This window comes from Paramormyrops kingsleyae, chromosome 4 (assembly GCF_048594095.1).
Source record: "Paramormyrops kingsleyae isolate MSU_618 chromosome 4, PKINGS_0.4, whole genome shotgun sequence".
Taxonomy (NCBI): Eukaryota; Metazoa; Chordata; class Actinopteri; order Osteoglossiformes; family Mormyridae; genus Paramormyrops; species Paramormyrops kingsleyae.
In genome coordinates, this window is record NC_132800.1 from 13195428 (window position 1) to 13215379 (window position 19952).

The 19952-nt window shown below is 42.8% G+C and overlaps 1 protein-coding gene across 4 annotated transcripts; it reads right to left on the reverse strand.

Moving 5' to 3' along the window:
* Nucleotides 1–846: 846 nt before the first annotated feature.
* On the reverse strand, nucleotides 847–14567 carry LOC140588730 (NLR family CARD domain-containing protein 3-like). 4 transcript variants are annotated; one of them, XR_011989917.1, is made up of 10 exons: nucleotides 14466–14567; nucleotides 13829–13942; nucleotides 12806–12869; nucleotides 12396–12624; nucleotides 9015–10764; nucleotides 7046–7219; nucleotides 3877–4050; nucleotides 3455–3501; nucleotides 2142–2844; nucleotides 1602–1717 (listed from the first exon to the last, which is right to left on the reverse strand). XR_011989917.1 is itself a non-coding variant. In XM_072710676.1 (10 exons), exons 1-9 carry the CDS (start codon nucleotides 14525–14527, stop codon nucleotides 2831–2833), a joined length of 2628 nt encoding a protein of 875 aa, XP_072566777.1. In that variant the 5' UTR covers nucleotides 14528–14567; the 3' UTR covers nucleotides 1684–1717; nucleotides 2788–2830. The 4 variants fall into 4 exon arrangements, 2 of the variants coding, with proteins under 2 accessions (XP_072566776.1, XP_072566777.1); XR_011989918.1 differs by having other exon boundaries at nucleotides 1635–1717; nucleotides 2788–3304; XM_072710676.1 differs by having other exon boundaries at nucleotides 1684–1717; nucleotides 2788–2844.
* Between the last annotated feature and the right edge of the window lie 5385 nt (nucleotides 14568–19952).

The following is a 19952-nucleotide window of genomic DNA, read 5'->3' on the forward strand; positions in this document are numbered from 1 at the left end:
AGCAGCCACACCACCTGCAGGCCAGACCAGGTAATGCATCTGAAGCAGCTTTGGGCCTGGCCAGTACTTGGATGGGAGACCAACTAGGAAAGCTGGGCTACTGCTGGAAGAGGTGTTGGTGTGGCCAACAGGTTAGTCCACCCTGTGGTCAGTGTGGATCCCAGTGTCCCAGTGCAGTGACAAGGACACACACACACACACACACACACACACAGAGCACCCAGTTAGAGCATATACACCTACACACACACACCGAACGCCCAGTTAGAGCACACACACACACACACACGTACAGTGCCCAGTTACACTATGCATGCACATACACACACACTTACCCATATACTGTGCCCGGTTAAGGTTGTTATGCTAATTAGATTTTCCCCATAGTAATGAATGGAGAGTCCACACAAAGATATAATTACAAACCTGTGTGTGTGATCTATCTGGGTGCTATTTGTGTGTGTATGTGTATGTATGTATGAATGAATATATATATATATACACACACACACACACATATATATATATATATAGAGAGAGAGAGTACCATAATAGTACTTTATTCTTAATTAAAGTAATTAATAATTGTTTCATAAAATAAATTTTTATATAATAAATTAATAATTTTATTTACTTTAATCCACTGAACCAGAGCAGTAACACAATATAATTTAAAGTTTTTTGTTTCTGTTATGTCTCCAGTTAAATGATTATTATATACATTGATTTAGTGTCATTGTGTAAGTTATGTTCAGCTGCAGCAGTAAAGTGAATTTAACTTAATCCACCAGACTGTGGTTTCATTATGTTACTCAGTTATGCTTTGGGTGACGCTGAAGCAGGACATTAATAGGACAGAACAGAAAGCCTTTATTGTCATTGTACAGGCAGGAAATACAGTAAATAGGCATAAATATATAAAATGTACATATACAGGGGAGGGGGAAAGGCCCCCCCAGTCATCAGGATTACATTTAGTTGCATTTTAATCAGAGAGAAAAACTATTAAATATTTTTCATGTTTATTCAGCTCCCTGAACACAGACATTTATTTCTGTCAAACATACATTTCAGAGTAAAAAGGATTATAAAGGTTAAAAAGCAGAGATTTTACCTTTTTGCCATGGAGAAGCAGCGACATGTGACACTCTGATAAGGTAAAAATGATTCCTCCAGCACACAGTGAGCTATCCCAGCATGCACAGGGACACAGAGGAGTTATAAACATAAAACCCTGGGCAGAGGGGTTCAGTGAATGAGGAGGTGAAGCTGTACAGGAGGGTCAGTCCATCAGAGGAGACTCTGTAGAAGGACAGAGTACCAGCCGCCCAGTCCAGATACACTCCTACTCTGCGGGAGCCTGAGAGCTTTATGGGTATGACAGTCTGTCTATTATTGTGACAGACAGAGTAACTCTCAGGAGAGCAGAACAGCATCCATGACTTGTCATTGAATCCAAGCAGACAGTCATCACTGTCTCCTTTCCTCCTGATTCCTTTATAAGTCACTCCTATCCAGGCTACATCTCCACTCCACTCCGCCTCCCAGTAACAGCGACCAGTCAGACTCTCTCTGCACAGAACTTGGGGCCAGCAGTCAAATCTCTCTGGATGATCAGGATATGGCTGCTCTGCCCCCCATGTCACCTTCCTGTTCCCCTCTGACAGAGACAGGACTCTGTTTGCTGTGTTGGGGTCCAGCGTCAGCTGGCAGGAGTCTGTAGGCAAGAGGAAGAATTATTATTATTAATACCATCAGGCAGCCTGTACTTTATGTTTCTGTACAATATAAAAACAGCACAGCTTCCCTTAACGAAGCGGGAACTGAAGTTTATGAAATAGCTCAGGAAATATCGGACGGCGCGCGACGCCGGCGGGAAATGCTGCGCGAGCTAAACTAACAGCTTAATTACGGATAAATAAAATTACAAAGCAGCGACATTCATCAGACATATTCATCACAAGCATATTTACCACAAGACGGCATCAGAGATTAATACTAAAAGTGAGCGTCTTTAGTTTAAAATATAACCTTCCTTCGAACCGCAAGCCTCTTCACAGCAGCGCTACCCGCAGACTGAGCAGAGTTCGGCATCAGCGCCGGTTTAGAAGAGAGAAAGATAAAGAGCACGAACTGATTACATCTGGCTGCAAACTCCGCCAGGAGGGTCTCTACTGTGGGGCTGGAAACTCCACTCCTGCCCGGACACGACGCTACTAAAGAGAACTCAGCAGGCTGGATTATTAAAGTTAGTTCACGATCTTGCACTGACGCCACTCCACGCTATTGTGGAAGTCATGTGATTCGGCGCCCCCTAGTGGTGGTATATCCTACGTTATACAGAGTGATGCTATATAATCCCAGTGGAGATGATAATAATAATATCCTATCCTATATTATTATTGTACATTATTATGATTTATTATTAGTAATAATAATACTTTTATATGGGATAATTATATATAAGATGTTGCGATAATGTTTAACATTATACAGACACATATGTATATATACATATATTATACAAATTATTATAATAATGCAATAATAATTATTAACAATAAAAATGATAACTCTATCCTATACTTCGGCTCTGTTTCTGAAGTTTGCATAACGTCATGTCCGGCCCAGGAGGGGAGATCATGTGATTTCTGGTTCCACAGTGGAGATCCTCCTAGCGGAGACGCCCAGTGTTCTGCAGTCAGACCATTCTCCCGGTTTGGGGGAGACTACGGGTGCCATCTAGGAAAATACTAATGAATCTCAATAAGATAAAAGTAAACTCACCACATGTGCATGAAGAACAAATGCAAAGGATTTCTTTGTGAAATCAAAGACGCAGAACTGTATCAGAACATATTTTAACCCTGTTACACTCCCACACACAGACGATATAAGCATCTATAAAGTATTTGTTTGTACAAAAAAAAGATTAATGAATTAATAGTATTTTTGGTGATGCCTGTTTTGTCTGTGGGCGGCACAGTGCTGCAGTGGTTAGTGCTGCTGCCTCACGGCAAGAAGGTCCTGGGTTTGGTCCCGAGTCCTTTCTGTGTGGAGTTCACACGCTCTGTGTTTGTGTGGGATTCTGCAGGGGGCTCTGGTTTCCTCCCACGGTCCAAAAACGTGCAGGCCAGGCTGATTGGTGTGTGTGTGTGTGTCTGTGCCCAGGGTTGGTTCCCGCCTGTGCCCCTTGTTCCTGGGATAGGCTCCAGTCCCCTCTGACCCCAGTTGGGATTAAGTGGTTACGGGGATGGATGGATGTTTTGTCTGTTTTGTTCTTTCCCTTTGGATTCTGTCTAAACTGTCACACACAGAGAAACTCACCTAAATACAAACATGGAAATCCATCTACATACAGTGCAAAAAGCCACACTCATCACAACAATTGCATGAATACAATCATAAAACGGTTTTAATGGCATTATTAATAAGAACATGCAGACACACTTACATTTCTGTACGCCTGGTCTGGTCCTGCACTCTCCACAGTGGTCCACACTATAGGAAAAGCAGAATTTAGAATTTTAGAATTAGAATTTAATGATCAGTGGTTATTGTTGACACACCACAGCACACAGTGCACAACAACAAAATATGTCCTCTGCATTTAACCCATATGTGACATCGTGACATAGCAGGGGGCAGCTAATTCAGCACCCAGGGAGCAGTGCTTGGGGGCGGTACCTTGCTCAGGGTACCTCAGTAGTGCCTTGCTGGTCAGGGATTCCATCCAGCAATCTTTCAATTACAAGGGCGCTTCCCTAACCATTAAGCCATAACATAGTACTGCTGTATCCATTTATTTATTGGTGCCTCTTCTTCACAGACATGCATAAGTATCTGTAGCGTGTCAGACACACATTCTATACTCACTTCAGCTTCTCCAGTTTACAGCTGGGATCCTCCAGTAGAGCAGAGAGAAGCTTCACTCCTGAGTCTCCTGGGTGATTGTAGCTCAGGTCCAGCTCTCTCAGGTGAGAGGGGTTTGACTTCAGAGCTGAAGCCAGGGAAATACAGCCTTCTTCTGTGACTCTACAGAATGGCAGCCTGCAGAAAGGAAATCACTAAATATCAGACAAAATACAGGTGGCAGCAACCCATCAAAACGCCAGTGCTGACGTGCCCAAAGCCACAGCCTGACTGGGACCAGCGACTGGCCTGGACCCCCCCAGACAAAGCAGCCATTCAGATCCTCCCCCCTTTCCTCCATCCCTGCTCTCCCTGCTCCTGATAAAAAGCTTCCATTTGGGGGCATTATTCTGCACCCGGGTTCACCTGTGTGCCTCTGTTCCTGCGGCCCCCACACACTGTTCACTGAAGCTCACCTTTTAGCCTCACTGACTGTGTAGCAACACACATGAATAATCAGCTCAGTTCAAAATTAAACCATCCAGTGACAGTGACCCACTGCATGAAACTTAGAGCTGGACTCCCTCATCCACAGTCCTGCCACAAGAAGAGCACTGATGGCAGAGAGGATGAGGCCCTGCAGTGACGCCAAGAGCAAACAGTGTGACGCCACAGGGGCAGGAAAGTCGGCTAAATCCCAAAGAGGACGATCAGCACCACAGCGCCGGACAGAAACCACAAGATCCCCACGGTCAGCTGCAGAACCACCTGTGAGGAAGTGAGGAATGTCAACAGGAGGCAGCTGGCAGCTGATAACAGCCCCAGAGAGGGGGCGGGATCGCCTCCCCCAGCACGGCTCAGAGCCTGCATCGTGGGCAGGGGGGGGGGGGGGGGGGGGGGAGGGTGACTGATGAACAGCCTGCTTGTCGTCTCTCTCTCTGAACACAAACGCCTGGAGGATGACCACCCAGAAGGAACTACCACCCCCCACCTGCTCAGCGACCAAGGAGCCGGGTCCAGCCGCGTGAGGAAGGAGCTAGAATCCACACTCCGGCTGCCCTTAAGCTGCCCTTCCTAAATGCCCCCCCTTATCCGCCTAAAATAAAGACCGCCCCTTTGGGGGTGTCCATATGGAATATTATATGGTACTGTATAACACATAGAGAATGTAATCATTAGGACGCCATTAAGAAGATGTAACCAGAAGTTGATGTGAACCATACAGAGTGTGACCTTGTAACCTTTAGGGAATGTGGACCAATTACTGCTGCAGTATTTTGAAGGCCCAGAATATTCCGTTCTGTAGCTGAGCATCTCAGCAGCAGCTGAAACTGCCAAGACATTTTATCAGTGAAACCTGGGAAGTTTTGCTTTGCTTAGTGTCCAGGGCAAAGAAACAATATTGACTCTGTCATGTTTTCCAGAGGGTTAGACAAGCAACAGGAATGACTGGCAGTGGTCAGCCATCTTTCTGCCAGGTGTCCCCAAACTGACTAGGAACTCTGACCGGAGGAGATGTGAACATCCCCAGCAGCTAATGCAGGCCAGTCAGGCCGACCTACCTGATGCACATCGTGTTTTATATTAAAATCGTACAAATTATGAAGGTAAAAGTTAATCTTGAAAAAAATTATGGATGCAATAGGACTTTCAGGAATCCTGTTTGAGAGACCTTAGCACATGAACATTTTAAACACTGTGGTCCACACAGATGTGTACAGTGCAATGAGAGCTGATTACAGGAGTGATTCCTCTCTCATAGCTGACAGGCGGCTGATGTGACACAGGAAGGGGTCCATGCAGCAGGTACCCAAAATAAAGGAGCATTTTATTTGGTGTAATTCCACCTGAGGAAATGTGATTTAGGTTCCTCTGCTATGAAACTGTGAAAAGTCCAGACCAGGTATTTACTCTAGTACACAGTGTAACAATATTAAGTCAGTATAACAATATTAAAACAAAACATCCGCATCATGTCCTCATTTCTGAGAAATAAAAAGCTGAGATCTATACCTGCTTAGTGGGAATGAAATGGTGTGAGTGCTGTGACTTGCCTTGCAAACGTCAAAGAAACACTTTATATTATAAAGTACTGACATAGTTCATGCTTAGGCAGCTTGGATTCAGGATCAGCCGCTTTACTGGCTGAGACAATTCAGACATGAGAAGCTCTTATAATATTAAGAACATAAGAACATAAGAAATTTACAAATGAGAGGAGGCCGTTCGGCCCATCAAGCTCGTTTGGGGAGAACTTAGCTAATACCTCAGAGTTGTTAAAATCTTATCTAGCTCTGATTTAAAGGAACCCATTGTTTTAGCTTCCACTACAATAGCAGGAAGACTATTCCATACTCTGACTACACGCTGTGTAAAGAAGTGCTTCCTCAAATTTGTTTTAAAATGTTCTCCCGCTAATTTCCACTTATGGCCACGAGTTCTAGTATTTAGACTAATATTGAAATAGTCATTTGGCTGAACAGCATCCAGACCCGTTAGAACCTTATAGACCTGAATCATATCCCCCCTTAGTCTCCTTTGCTCAAGGCTGAACAGATTCAGTTCCGCTAACCTCTCCTCGTAAGACATTCCTCTAAGACCAGGAATTATTCTCGTAGCTCTTCGTTGCACCTTTTCTAAGGCAGCAATGTCCTTCTTGAGGTATGGTGACCAAACCTGCACACAGTATTCTAGGTGGGGTCTTACCAAGGAATTATATAAGTGTAACATCACCTCTCTTGACTTAAACTCCACACATCTAGAGATATAACCCAACATTCTGTTCGCCTTTTTTATTGCTTCCCCACACTGGCGAGTGGGACATGGAAGCATCAACATACATACCGAGATCTTTCTCGTAATCAGCTACCTTTATTTCAGTGGAACCCATAAAATATCTGTACTGTTTGTGGGGGACAGTCCTTCTGCTGCATCTAGAGGCCTAAACAGGAGCTTAAGTCAGAGTAAATGAACTGGCCATGTGGCTGATCCCTCAGCCCTTCCCAGGACACTCCTATCTGTGTCTGCAGGGTGGAGGGTGTCTCAATTGTGCTGTCAAATACCTTTGGCTTGTGGTTTAATCTGTGTCCCAGTTGCAGTGTCACCGTGAAATACCAGTTTACTATTTGACCGGACAAATATGACTGACCTCAGTATCACCAGTTTACAGTGTGGAATACCCAGTAATACTGACCTCAGTATCTCCAGTTTACAGTGTGAATCCCCCAGTCCAGCAGAGAGCAGCTTCACTCCTGAATCCTGCAGGTCATTGTCACTCAGGTCCAGCTCTCTCAGGGGTGAGGAGTTTGATCTGAGAGCTGAAGCCAGCACCTCACAGCATTTCTCTGTGAGATTACAGCTGTTCAGCCTGCAAAAGAAGCCGTGTTATTATACACACACAGAGACCAGTATAAATCCTACACATCAGTGATCAGAGTGATACAAAATATCCAATCAAACTTTTTTTCAGTATAATAAAAGGCACAGATTATAGTTTAAAGAGAATTAGTGGATAAACACAACAAAAAATTAAATCACCAGTTAGAAAAGTGATTAACTATGGTACATTTTTAATGTTGGCCAATCCTCTGATGCTCATCATGTTCCCTGTCATGAAGAATACAGTGAACATTTTCATTTCAAAGCACAAATATCCTGAAAGGTTTTGTGTGCAGAATCTTCCAGAGCCAGTTTGAATGAGGGCATGAGTGTGAATATGCTCTAAAATCCATTCACACAGGTTAATTAAAATATATCAGATATCTTGTTGTTTCAATGTCCTTGAAACTCGGTAACCAACTGCAAACCAATTTTTAATGCACTGCTGTTTAATGATCTTAAAGGGCCAGTTACCCTGAGACTCTTTAATATCTGCATAAGCATTTTCATAAAGCTCTGAGCAGCGCTGTGGCTCAGTGATCAGCACTACAGCCGACATCTAAGGCTTCGGGTTCAGTTCCTGCCTGAGATATATGTATGTGTGTGTGTGTGTGTGTGTGTGTGTGTGTGTTTGTGTGTTTATGTGGGATTTGAATGATGTCCAGAGGAGTTTATGCTTTTTAAATGACAACTGAATTCCTGATCCTGTGAGTGAAATCCTAAATTGCTTTACCTGGGAACTTATAAAATCACCAAAACCCTAACTGTTGGACTACCAATTCTATCAGATATGCTTTTAAAAGGAACATTCATTTAAAAGAAATATTTATGAACAGTGATACTTCATTTATCCCCATGGGGAAATTGTCTTTTCACCCATCCCATTCTGCTCCATGAGACACATAGACACACACAGGTGAGAGGAAGTTTGGGGTCACAGCGCAGGGTCGACCAGCATCCAGTGCCCCTGCAGTGATTGGCATTAAGGGATTTGCTCAAGGGCCCAGTGATGACATCACTCTGCCGGCCAGGAGATCTGAACCAGCGGCCTTCCACTCATGGGACAGAGTCTGAACATTCTGTGATATTCTGGCTCTTGGCTGTTTGTCACACAAAGGAAGGTCATAGAAAACCTGTCACTTTACTACATCACTAACATGACTGACAGTCAGTATAAAATCTGGCTTCCAGACTGTCATGGAGAGAAAAAATCCAGCCTCGTGATTAATCCACAGAGGAAATAAATGTTACACTTTCATTATATACTTTAAACAATGTTAATATATAACTGCAGTTGTTGTTATTGGTGGGAAAGTAGACATCGTTTCTTTGTACATGTACTGTGACAATAAAGATATTCTGTTCTATTCTCTCCTCAGCCAGGAGCAGCTAAGGCCAGCAGAGGGCGACAGTGAGCAGCCAGAGACAGCAGTCATACAGAAGCTCCCAGCTCTGGGCTCCATCACATGAACACGCCTGCTGACAATAACACTCACATACCACTTATACACCCTGTGGATAAAGAGCCCTCACTGTTTCTATAGCAGGTTAGGATGCTGTGCTTGTGATCAGAAGGCAGACTGGATGGGAACGGAAACGTCACTTTTTTGTTTGTTACTACATCACTACCTTCAGTCATTATAAAGTCTATGGTCCAGATTAGCTACTGCTATAGAAACAGCTGTAGCTGAGATTATCAAAGTAATAATATTCATCAGACATTTCAAACAATATTCATGTATTACTGCCAGACCAGACATGATTTCCCATCCCACGTCACTTACAGAGCCGTCCTGGAGTTCTTGACCACAGGCAGCAGCCTCCAGTGCTCTTGATCTGATCTAAAGAATTTCTTCAGATCAAACACATCCAGCTCCTCATCTGACATCAGCATCACAAAGGCCAGAGCTGAGTACTGTGCAGGTGAGAGGTCTTCTGCTGAAAGGCTTCCTGAATTCAGGTATCTTTGTACTTCTTCTACTAGAGAATTGTCACCCAGCTCATTCAGACAGTGGAATAGGTTGATGGTCCTTTCTGGAGATAAATTCTCCTGTATTTTCTCCTTGATGTATTTGGCTGTTGTCTGTCCCAGTAGCCTTTTTAAGGATCCTTTAAAAGTGGAATGTGAGCTGATTCTTGTCTGCCCCAGTAGTTTTTGTAACAAAGTTTTACTGGAGTCTGTTGAGAGGCCCAGGAGGAAGCGGAGGTAGAGGTCCAAGTGTCCATTCTTGCTCTTTAATGCCTGATCCACTGCAGTCTTCAGCAGGTCAGCTGATGAGTTTGACAGAAACACATATAAAGCAGCGAGATACTCCTGGATGCTCAGATGCACAAAGCAGTACACCTTCTCCTGATACAACCCATATTCCTCCTTAAAGACTTCTGTGCACACTCCAGAGTAAACTGAAGCTTCACTGACATCAATCTCATTCTCTTTCAGATCTTGCTCATAAAATATGAGATTGCCTTTTTCTAGGTTGTCAAATGCCAGTTTACCAAGTTTTAAAAGGAATTCCTTGCTGTATTCTTTAAGCTTGGTTTCATAGTTTTTCATATATTTGTCTTTTTTTAAACTTGCCTGAAAGATCAGGAAGTGTGTGTACATTTCAGTCAGAGTCCTTGGAATTTCTCCCTTGTCAGTCTCACTAAAAAGCCTTTCAAGGACAGTGGCTGAAATCCAGCAGAACACAGGTATGTGGCACATGATGAAGAGGCTCCTTGATGATTTCACATGTGTGATAATCCTGCTCGCCAGACCCTGATCACTAAATCTCTTCCTGAAATACTCCTCCTTCTGGGCATCACTGAACCCTCGTATCTCTGTCACCTGGTTGATGCAGTCAGGAGGTATCTGATTGGCTGCTGCTGGCCGGGAGGTTATCCAGAGGAGAGCGGATGGAAGCAGATTCCCCTTAATGAGGTTAGTCAACAGCACATCCAGTGACGTTTTCTCTGTTACATCAAACCAGCTCTCATTGCTCTGAAAATCTAGAGGAAGGCGACACTCATCCAGACCATCAAAGATGAACAAGACTTTGTACTTAAACAGCTGAGTGGATTCAAGTGATTTCAGTTCTGGGACAAAGCGGTGAAGCAGTTCAATCAGACTGTATTCCTCCTTAATCAGATTCAGGTCCCGGAAAGGAAGAGCAAATATGAAGTGAACGTCCTGGTTTGCTTTTCCTTCTGCCCAGTCGAGAATAAATTTCTGCACAGAGACTGTTTTCCCGATACCTGCGACCCCTTTAGTGAGTACAGTTCTGATAGGTGTCACACGCCCATGTAAGGGTTTAAATATATCATTGCACTTGACTGTAGTATCTTCTGTTTGCCTTTTCTTGGATGCTGTTTCAATCTGTCTCACTTCATGTTCATCATTGACTCCTCCAGCTCCCCCTTCAGTTATGTAGAGTTCTGTGTAAATCTCATTGAGAAGTGTTGGCTGTCCTTCCTTAGCTTTCCCTTCAAATACACACTCAAATTTCTGCTTCAGGTTACTTTTGATTCTGTGCAGATATTGCGGCATGAGCTGTCCTGAAAAGTAATGAGAGGAAAATGCATTAATTCTTACTGTGATTCTGATCAGTATGAGAGGAAGAATATTTTCCAAAAACAGACTTTTTTACACATACAAGTCCAGATATTTAACTTTGACAAATGTGAAATGTAGTCTTACCATACAAATTTTACTGTAACACCACATACAGTATTGTGCATAAGTGTTAGGCAAACAAAGAAAATGTTTAAAATAATGCTGTCAACATTAACGCGTTAATGCATGCGATTAATCAGGAAACCTTAATGTTCTATTTTTTTTTTTTTTAAATGTAAATTAATCCTGTACACTGATCCAGGGTCAGAGGTCTCGTATCGTGGTTCTCGGCAGACCGAGCAGCGACAGCGAAAGACGAGGAGGCTCTTCTGAAGGGGGGAACAATGTCCTGTTATTAAGGCCTTAAAAAGACTAACACAGGTACTCAACAAGCACCAAAGCACCATAAGATGGAAACACAGGGAGGTCAGATACCGGACAGTCAGGCACACAAACTGTGGGTAATTTATATAATGACTAAAGACACGTGAGGATCAGGCAGGATTCATGCAAGACACAGGCAAGGGCACACAGGACAATGGGGAACAGCACAGGGATTTACAATAACAGATACAACAGGGCTATGTACATGGCCGGCGAGCATCCTGGGATATGCTAATAGGCCCCCGCTATACGGAAGCCCTCCCACCGGCGCTACAGTGTTAACATTGGGGGGGCGGGTATATCGGGACCAGAGGTGTGACGTCACGTCGCATTATAGGGCCAGTATGGTGGTTTAGTGTGGTGTCTCTCTGCTTATGGGTCTGTGAGAGAGCGTCTGCCAGCAGGGGGCGTGTTTCCTAACTATGTAAGTCAGCAACTGTGCTTTTGGGAAATGCAGCCCAGAGCGGGAGACTGAACCATTTTAACAGAGGGTAGGGGGTCTCTTGGTGAAAACGGTCAGAGAAAAAAGTACATTATGTGATGAGTTATACAGTATTTATAGTATGTGCTATGTTTTTTGTAAAGCCAGAATTCCAATTCTAAGTCATAAATCCTCAAAACCAAGATGTCATATTAAAAAAAAAACGTGTGATTCCTTTCACCAGTTTGTCCTGCATTTCTTTGTTCCAAGACCACACATGTATTTGTTTCATCTTCCAAAAATTACTAGCAAATAGCCGACCACCATTTTAAACGTGTCATTAATCATAATTAATCACAACCTATTATTGTGATTAACTGGATTATTTTTGAATCGATTGACACCACGAGTTTAAAGCCATTTATCTGGGAAGTAAGTTGCTCTGTAGAAAAAACCCTAAAGCATCGCTTCAGCCCCCAAACCTCCTCAGGGCACCACAGCCAGTCCATGTGCTCCTTACATTTCACCACCAGCTCACTTCATTCACTAATTAAATTAGTAAAAATGTCAATGAGATATTGATTAGCCATATGAAGTGTGGTAGTGGTCAAGTCAAAAAATACATGGATGTATGATTTCTGCAAACACTGGGGTGATTTTAGGAAAGTTTTTGGATTGGCTCACACACCAACATGAAGATCCTTCTCTCTGGCTGCCTAAGACTTTAGCACAGTACTGTACATGTACAGAATGTCATGAGGCTCTTACTCTTCTCCAGTATGTCAGCAAGATCATTTTGCTTCATGGTCCTCAGGATGTACAGTGTGATCTTCAGAGCTCCCTCTCTGCCAAAGGTCTTCTGCATCTGACCATCACTGTCCAGGTCATTGTCCTCCTCAAGCTGAGGCTCAGAGCAATCTGGGTCATTCTGATCTAGGTACCTCACAAACTTCTTCAGCTCATCCTTTAGGAACTTTACAGCTTTTTCCTCTAGTGACTAAAATAAACAGTCACAGTTAATTATTGCTACTTGCACCAAACTTTTTCAAAGTTTTAAATGTGAATCATATTTCTAAATATATTTCATTTAACATGATGAATTTCTTATTATTCAGCTGCATAAAATATAAGTTAATTCACATAACAGCTAAGAAAACATATCAGCAACAAATACAGACCTTCAATATGGATGATAAACCCAATTTATCATGTAGATCTGAACTGCATTCTTCAATTTGGTCTCTGTGAATAAGGCAGAAAAGTTAATCTAATTCAATCCAATGCATATTTATTTACTTAGTGCACTTTCACAATATTATATTGTCTCGAAGCGCTTCACATCGTCCCTGCCGAATGCCCCCAGAGAGCCAGCCAGAGGCGACAGTGGGTTTTTTTGAGGAGGGGGGGCAGCATGTGGCTCAGCAGAGTAAGCCTCTGGGCCTGTGATCAGAAGGTCGCCGGTTTACGCCCAGCCTCGGCAGAGTAAGCCTCTGGGCCTGTGATCAGAAGGTCGCCGGTTTATTCCCAGCCTCAGCAGAACAGTCACATGTCTTTGGGCCCTTGAGCAAAGCCCTTAACTCCCAGCTGGACAGGAAGCAGCATCAGGCTCATGCTGGCAGAGACACATGCATCATGCCTGGTACCACTTTGCACCAGATGCTGAACACGACCCTTTATCTTAATTGGCACTGGACATATTATTTAAAACATTTTATACTTCATTTACAAAAAGTAGGCAGATTTAACTCAGAAAAACATCAGGTTAAATAGTAAGACTTATTACTTCATGTTCATCATTGACTCCTCCAGCTCGTATTACTTATGTATTAATTAACCACAGACTAAATAAAAAGAAAACATCCATTGATGTGATAACCTGGCCAGTCAGTAGATTCAGGCTCTCAGCTGACTTCACTTTATTGCTGCACGACGTTGCTGAGATATAAAACTGATCCAGTCATTGGCTTTTAAGTATTTGCCGATTTAAATTCAAATGCCGACTTTTTTGGCTGGACAGTGTAGAACACAGACAGAATACAGACAGAACATCTGTTTAAATTCTCAAAGACAACTGCATTTGACAAGTTAAAAAATTATGCATTCATTATAAAGTTTCTTTCCTCATAGCTTGTATGTGTCTCTTTGCCATTTGACTGAGAGCTTGAGTGTTTTAAACAGTGTTTGTTTAAATGCACATTTACCTTTGATCTGTAGGAAAAGGTCCATCTCTGAAGAAGATTGGGGGCTCCATTGACCTGTCACTCTTCATGGAAACACAGCTGGGTACAGGGGAGTCTGCTCTCTCCATCAGGACACTGTGGGCAGCGAGAGGAAACAAACCCTCATGGTATAAATATACTTCATACAATGGGGACGGCATCACACTGCTGTTTAGCTTCTGCTCTGCCTTCATGTACTTTGATATGCTGTGAAGCTCTTGGTGTAAACAGGCTAGTTTACAGTTAACTTTAATATGAAATAGTCACACCTATAATTTAGATTATTGTAGGTTTAGTATCATTGATAAAAGCTACATCATTAGATGGGTCTTTGGTAGTTTTCTCCTTTTTATATATATGTTTGTTTGCTTGTTTATTTTTTGTTATGTGGCCATTTTGTATAGGAGGGATGATCTGTTACTTGCGTCTAGTATAAAAGAACTGGCTGATTGTGGAAGAAAAAGGTGAAGAAAGAAGATGGCGAGGTCTTTATATTAAGCTACACATATTACAGTGCTGCCCACTGAGCCAGCCCTAGCTAGGAGCCCAGTTTACTTTATGTTATAGCCTGACTATAGACCCAGAGAGACATGCATGCTAGTGGCTGTAACACTGTTACCTCTCAGGGCTCTTTCTGTTACACACCACAGGGGGGCGCATTTCAGAAGCAGCTTCCTCCATTTTTGTGCCGATCCAGACCAGATGATTCCTGCTGGGGCCTCTGTGAACATGAAGGGTAAATAGATACATACATAAACAATATCTAGTACTCAGCACTTTTACACCGAATCAGCGCACTGGGTCTCCACTCTGTTACTCTGACACATTTCATATCCGGGCTGCAGACTGACTTTCTCCAGTAGTACTGAGAAAGTTACTGAAAATTTTAGGAGCACCAGCACAAAATTCAGGCTCAGCACATAGATCGACATGCAATGTAACACATCTTAACTGTATTACTGATAAATGTTTTGGCAATAAATCTACAATTTACAGAAATAACAAAATGACGTTTTACTTTAAAGGAGAAAGACAAAAAAGTGAAGTAGCGCTTAAATCAGTGGCACCGCCGCTCTATATAAGTGTGTCATACATGTTAATTTTATTATTAGTTCAGTCTGTTAACTATAATCTTACCTGGCAATGAAAAATATCTTTATTTTTTTCCAGAATCTTATTCGTGTGTCTTGACAAAATGGCGATTCCAGCTTTAAATCACTTTCACTTTTATTTTCAGACAGAAAATTATCCACTTCGTGTCAAATAAGGAAGCAGAAATGGGCACGGACTCAGTGGCACCGCGGACCGTTTTAGGGGATATTATCCACGTGACTTAATAATAAATGATAAGCGAAAGGGAACAAGCTCCCGCCGCCACCGAATTCTGATATAACGCACATTCTGCATTATATTTGTGCATATAAAACGCGGTTCTGCAGTGACACTTTAACCACGATTAGATCACGAGTCACTATTCACATTTGTCGCCGTGCTGCGGCTGCTTTTCACTTTTGTTCCCGTTATTTTTCTCCTCTGCGCTGAATTACAGGCACCTTTTAAATTCTTAAATTCTCTATTACGAATTAGTGCAAAAGCATCGTGGTACATTTTTCCCTTTGCATAATGAATCCCAGGTGCTTCTGGTCACACTGTTCATCCAGGGACACGGTGATGTCACTTGTGACCTATGGCGTTATGTGACTTTGTTTCTCATCTGTCCTTGAGTTTCCTTAGATCGTGGCAGGACGTGTTGCTTTTTGAGATCTTTTCGCCTACTTCACTTTGTCAGACAGGTTCTATTTCAGTAATTTCCTGATTGACCAGGTCTGATGTTGTGGTTTTTTCTTCCCAGCCAATCAGGAGTTTTGTGTAGATATTCAGATTCAGCCTTTATTGCAACAATGAAGTTACAACCAAGGCCGGACACTTACAAGTCTGTCCAATACTGTTTTACACCAATCTTTATACATTTTCTCATTGTGTAACAATATCTCGCCACTTAAGCATCATCATTCCCTCAGACAATCACCGTCGTTGTTTTCTCCCTTAATCCACACCCCTATATGATAAGTTTGTCAATCATCTCTTTTACTGTTTGGTGTCTCGGCTGAACTTCTAAGAAACTTCTAAGCCAACACAAGGTGCTACTTCATACTTGTTTCTTATCACATTGTGCACAGCAGTAATTGGTCAGCATTCTCTAAAGATTACAAGGTGAGTCTCTACACAGTGTACATCAGCTTTTTAATAGAGTCCTTCTGTGGCAAGAGCTTTCTGTATGTCCTGTGATGACATGGTAGGATTTTTGGCGACATCTTTCAGCATCTTGTGTCTGTCCTCGGGCTCTTGCTAGGACAGCCTGACCTGGCCAAGTTGGCAGTTGTTTTAAATGTTCCACTTAATTTTCTGGACAATCGAATTGTTGATTCCAAACTCTTGAGACCTTCTTATATCCCTCCTAACTTTTTCCTCAATGGAAATGGGCATCTTAGTTAATTTCTTTTGTTGAATAAATGATTTTTTCCCTTGTTTTTGCATAAGTGATATAATTACATCACCTTTAACTACAAATATAATTGAAAAGAAGATTTTATATTGATATGTTGATATTTCTTAATACATAACTAAATATTTAATGGGGTGTCCTAATTTGTTCACATGTACTTGAAACATTTATTGAACAGTGGGTAAACACTTGTGTGGTGTCTTTCAGGTCTGATCGATGCCTGACCCAAATTATCTTCCCTCCAAAAGATCCTTATCCTTTTTCTTAAATGACCTTCATTCTTTATCCACTCGATGGACAAACAATACAGCAACATAGAATGAGTGTGTTGTTTGTTAATTAAGACTGTCTTTATTAATTAATAAAGGAAGATGGTGGGCCTGTATCACAAAGCTGGATTTCTTGCTTAGCCGGTAACTGCCAGAGTCGGTACCTGTCCCAAGTATGTCGTCAGCGGTTGGCCAGCAGTTGCTGCTGGCCATCCAGTTCCCTCCTCTACCTTAATCCTAAATCCCTATTGTGTTTCCCCAACTCCCCGGATTACTGTGTAACTCAACAGGCTAAGTGTACCCCCCCCCCCCCCTCAGAGGCTGTGAGCCCTCTGGTTATGGGTTTGACTCTGGCCAGGAACCAGCTTTACCTGTTTTATTCAATTATTGGTCATCTCTTTTCCTTAGTGCTTGTTATTAGTTCTTTATTTCCCTGTTTAGCATCTTCCTTGTTTTATTATGTTCTGCTTATTCCATATTTATTTCCTCTGTATGGTGTTCCCAATGTGTGATTGGTGTTTCCTAGTTTCAGTGTTTGTAGAGCTCCTAGTCCTGTGCTCATTAGTGTAAGTTACCCAATCTCTTGCATCCCCTTGTTATTTCTTCATTGTCTTGTATATGTGCCACACCTGCTCCCTCATTAGCCCGGTTGTCTATTTTTATTTAATTGCTTGTTTCTACCCTGTTATTTGTTGTGCCATTGCTCATGTTACTGTGTGTTGTTGCTCTGCTTGGTTTTTCTAGCTCCTGCTTCCCCTTGTTGCCTGGTTACCTTAGCATGTTCATTTATGGTTTCTTGTTAGTTATTTCTCCCATTTAGTTCTGACCCCTCGTGGTCCCTTTCTTTTTGTGCTTTTCCCTTTGTTTTTGTTACTTAATAAATCCCTTTTTGTCTTGGCGCCGCTCAGTGGATCGTCATACTCTTCCTTGGTCTCACCAAACCATAACACAATTTGTCGGATTTAAGAGGTACTCCTCAGCACTGTCCCCCTTCACAATATCCATCAGCACTGTGTCAACCAAGGAGACCTTCGGGTTTCTGGGAACCACCATTTCCCAAGACCTAAAGTGGGAGACCAACATCAGCTCCATCCTGAAAATGGCCCAGCAGAGGATGTTGTTTCAGTGTCAGTTGAGGAAGTATAGCCTGTCACAGGTGCTGCTGAGACACGTCGACAGCGCAATCATGGAAACCGTCGTATGTGCATTCATCACGGTCTGCAGTCCGCATTCCAGAACTTGAATGATTCCAGGAAAGAACCAGGAAACAGGCAGGGAAAATCATTACAGAATCCTCACACCCTGTACACAAGCTTTTTCAGCTCCTCCCTTGCAGCAGATGTTACAGAACCCTGTACCAAAACTACTCAGTGGGGGAACAGCTTATTTCCTCATGCTAACACCCTCATAAATAGGTGAGCAGTATCATCTGCAATCTCAGTCCCTTACGTAATCCTTATTGCATTTGGCACTTTAGATATATGACCTGTCTTGTATTTAATCTATATATGGCTTGTATATTGTGTATTGTCTGTAAATTATATGGGGAGCTTCACCTTTCATACAAGAATATACCACCTGGGGAGGGATGGTAGCACCAAAGGTGCTTAAGGGATCTTGCTTAAGGATCCCTCAAGTAAACATAAAAGTATGTTTGCAGGTGTGAAATATGTGGCATGACTGTATGTATGTGAGTATGTCTGCTCTGAAGGCACAGAGACCACACCTGCTTAGGAAATGGGTGGAGAAACGGGTAAATCCCGTAAGGTGATGCTTTAAGCTGAAATTTCAACACAGTTCTTGGAAACGAAGTACAAACTCATTCACTGTAGTAATCAATTGTGAAGTAAAATGTAAATAAATCCTAAAACTGTGTATGAGGTGTGGGGTCTCAGGCTGTGAGCTGCTTTACTGCCCCCCGCCCCACTCTGTTCTGAACATTCAATATTGTCCCCCCATGTGGGAGGTGTGTTGGATATTGGACACTGAAAACATGTGGTCAGCCGATTGGGATCTCTAAGCTGCCCTTAGTGTGTGATTGTGCGTGAGTGTGTGCTCTGCTATAAACTAGTATCCTATCCATCGTGTCCCCTGTCCTTAGTGTGTGATTGTGTGCGTGAGTTTGTGCTCTGCTATAAACTAGTATCCTATCCATCGTGTCCCCTGTCCTTAGTGTGTGATTGTGTGCGTGAGTGTGTGCTCTGCTATAAACTAGTATCCTATCCATCGTGTCCCCTGTCCTTAGTGTGTGATTGTGTGCGTGAGTGTGTGCTCTGCTATAAACTAGTATCATATATCCATCGTGGCCCCTGTCCTTAGTGTGTGATTGTGTGTGTGAGTTTGTGCTCTGCTATAAACTAGTATCCTATCCATCGTGTCCCCTGTCCTTAGTGTGTGATTGTGTGTGTGAGTGTGTGCTCTGCTATAAACTAGTATCCTATCCATCGTGCCCCCTGTCCTTAGTGTGTGATTGTGTGTGTGAGTGTGTGCTCTGCTATAAACTAGTACCCTATCCATTGTGTCCCCTGTCCTTAGTGTGTGATTGTGTGTGTGAGTGTGTGCTCTGCTATAAACTCATATGTCATATGTTCACTGTGTGGACAGACAATTACCCTTTGACATATATTTTGTCCAAGGCTGCTTCTGAATAGAGGTGGGTTTCTAAATTGGCTCCATATGATTTTGATATAAAATATATCCCTCGTCCTAAGAACACTGTGGCAGATATTTGGAGTAGGGAGCCCTTTGTGCGACTTTAGCACTTTACATTGGCTGAATAGGATCCCTTATTGTAGGCTGCTGATGGATGCAGCAGATGTGTGTGTTGACCCTGTACAGGATACTTTCCGATGGTCTTCTGATCCCTGGGAGGGGGTCTCTGAGGCTGATAGAATGATCCTGCCTTGTGGTGTGGCTCTCACTAGTTCTCCTGGAACATTTTGAGGGCGGATGTGTCAGCTGTATTGCAGTTCACACAGGCAGTGTGATAGTGACTTGTCCACAATCACTGCTGCTTCTACAAATGCCTCAAGCTGTACTGGCACGGGAGTCATCTGATGTGCAGTCTCTGTCGCATGAGGAGGTGATGAGTGAACAAAGTCAGGATATAGTTATTGGTGAGGTAATCTTGTATCGAGAAAGAGGACGTTGTTCTTCTAGAAGACAGCGTGCCCAGGAGCTGAAGTTTTGCGGCTGCTGGTCTACTGGCATAAAGTCACAGTGAAGAGGGCTGTGCTGTATCGGGTTTCAAGTAATGTCATCTCCAAGAACAAGGCTTACCTGTATGTAGGGCCGCTGTCCATGCATGGAAAGGGGTTGAAGGGTATTTGTG

What these genes read in the sequence shown, in the direction of transcription:
- LOC140588730 (XM_072710675.1), bottom strand. Translation starts at nt 14,527, where the DNA reads ATGGAGGAAGCTGCTTCTGAAATGCGCCCCCCTGTGGTGTGTAACAGA. An exon ending in GTTTATCATCCATATTGAAG is followed by an intron (nt 12,625 to 12,805) that starts GTCTGTATTTGT and finishes TGTTTATTTTAG; the next exon opens with TCACTAGAGGAAAAAGCTGT. An exon ending in AAGAACTCCAGGACGGCTCT is followed by an intron (nt 7,220 to 9,014) that starts GTAAGTGACGTG and finishes CTTCTTTTGCAG; the next exon opens with GCTGAACAGCTGTAATCTCA.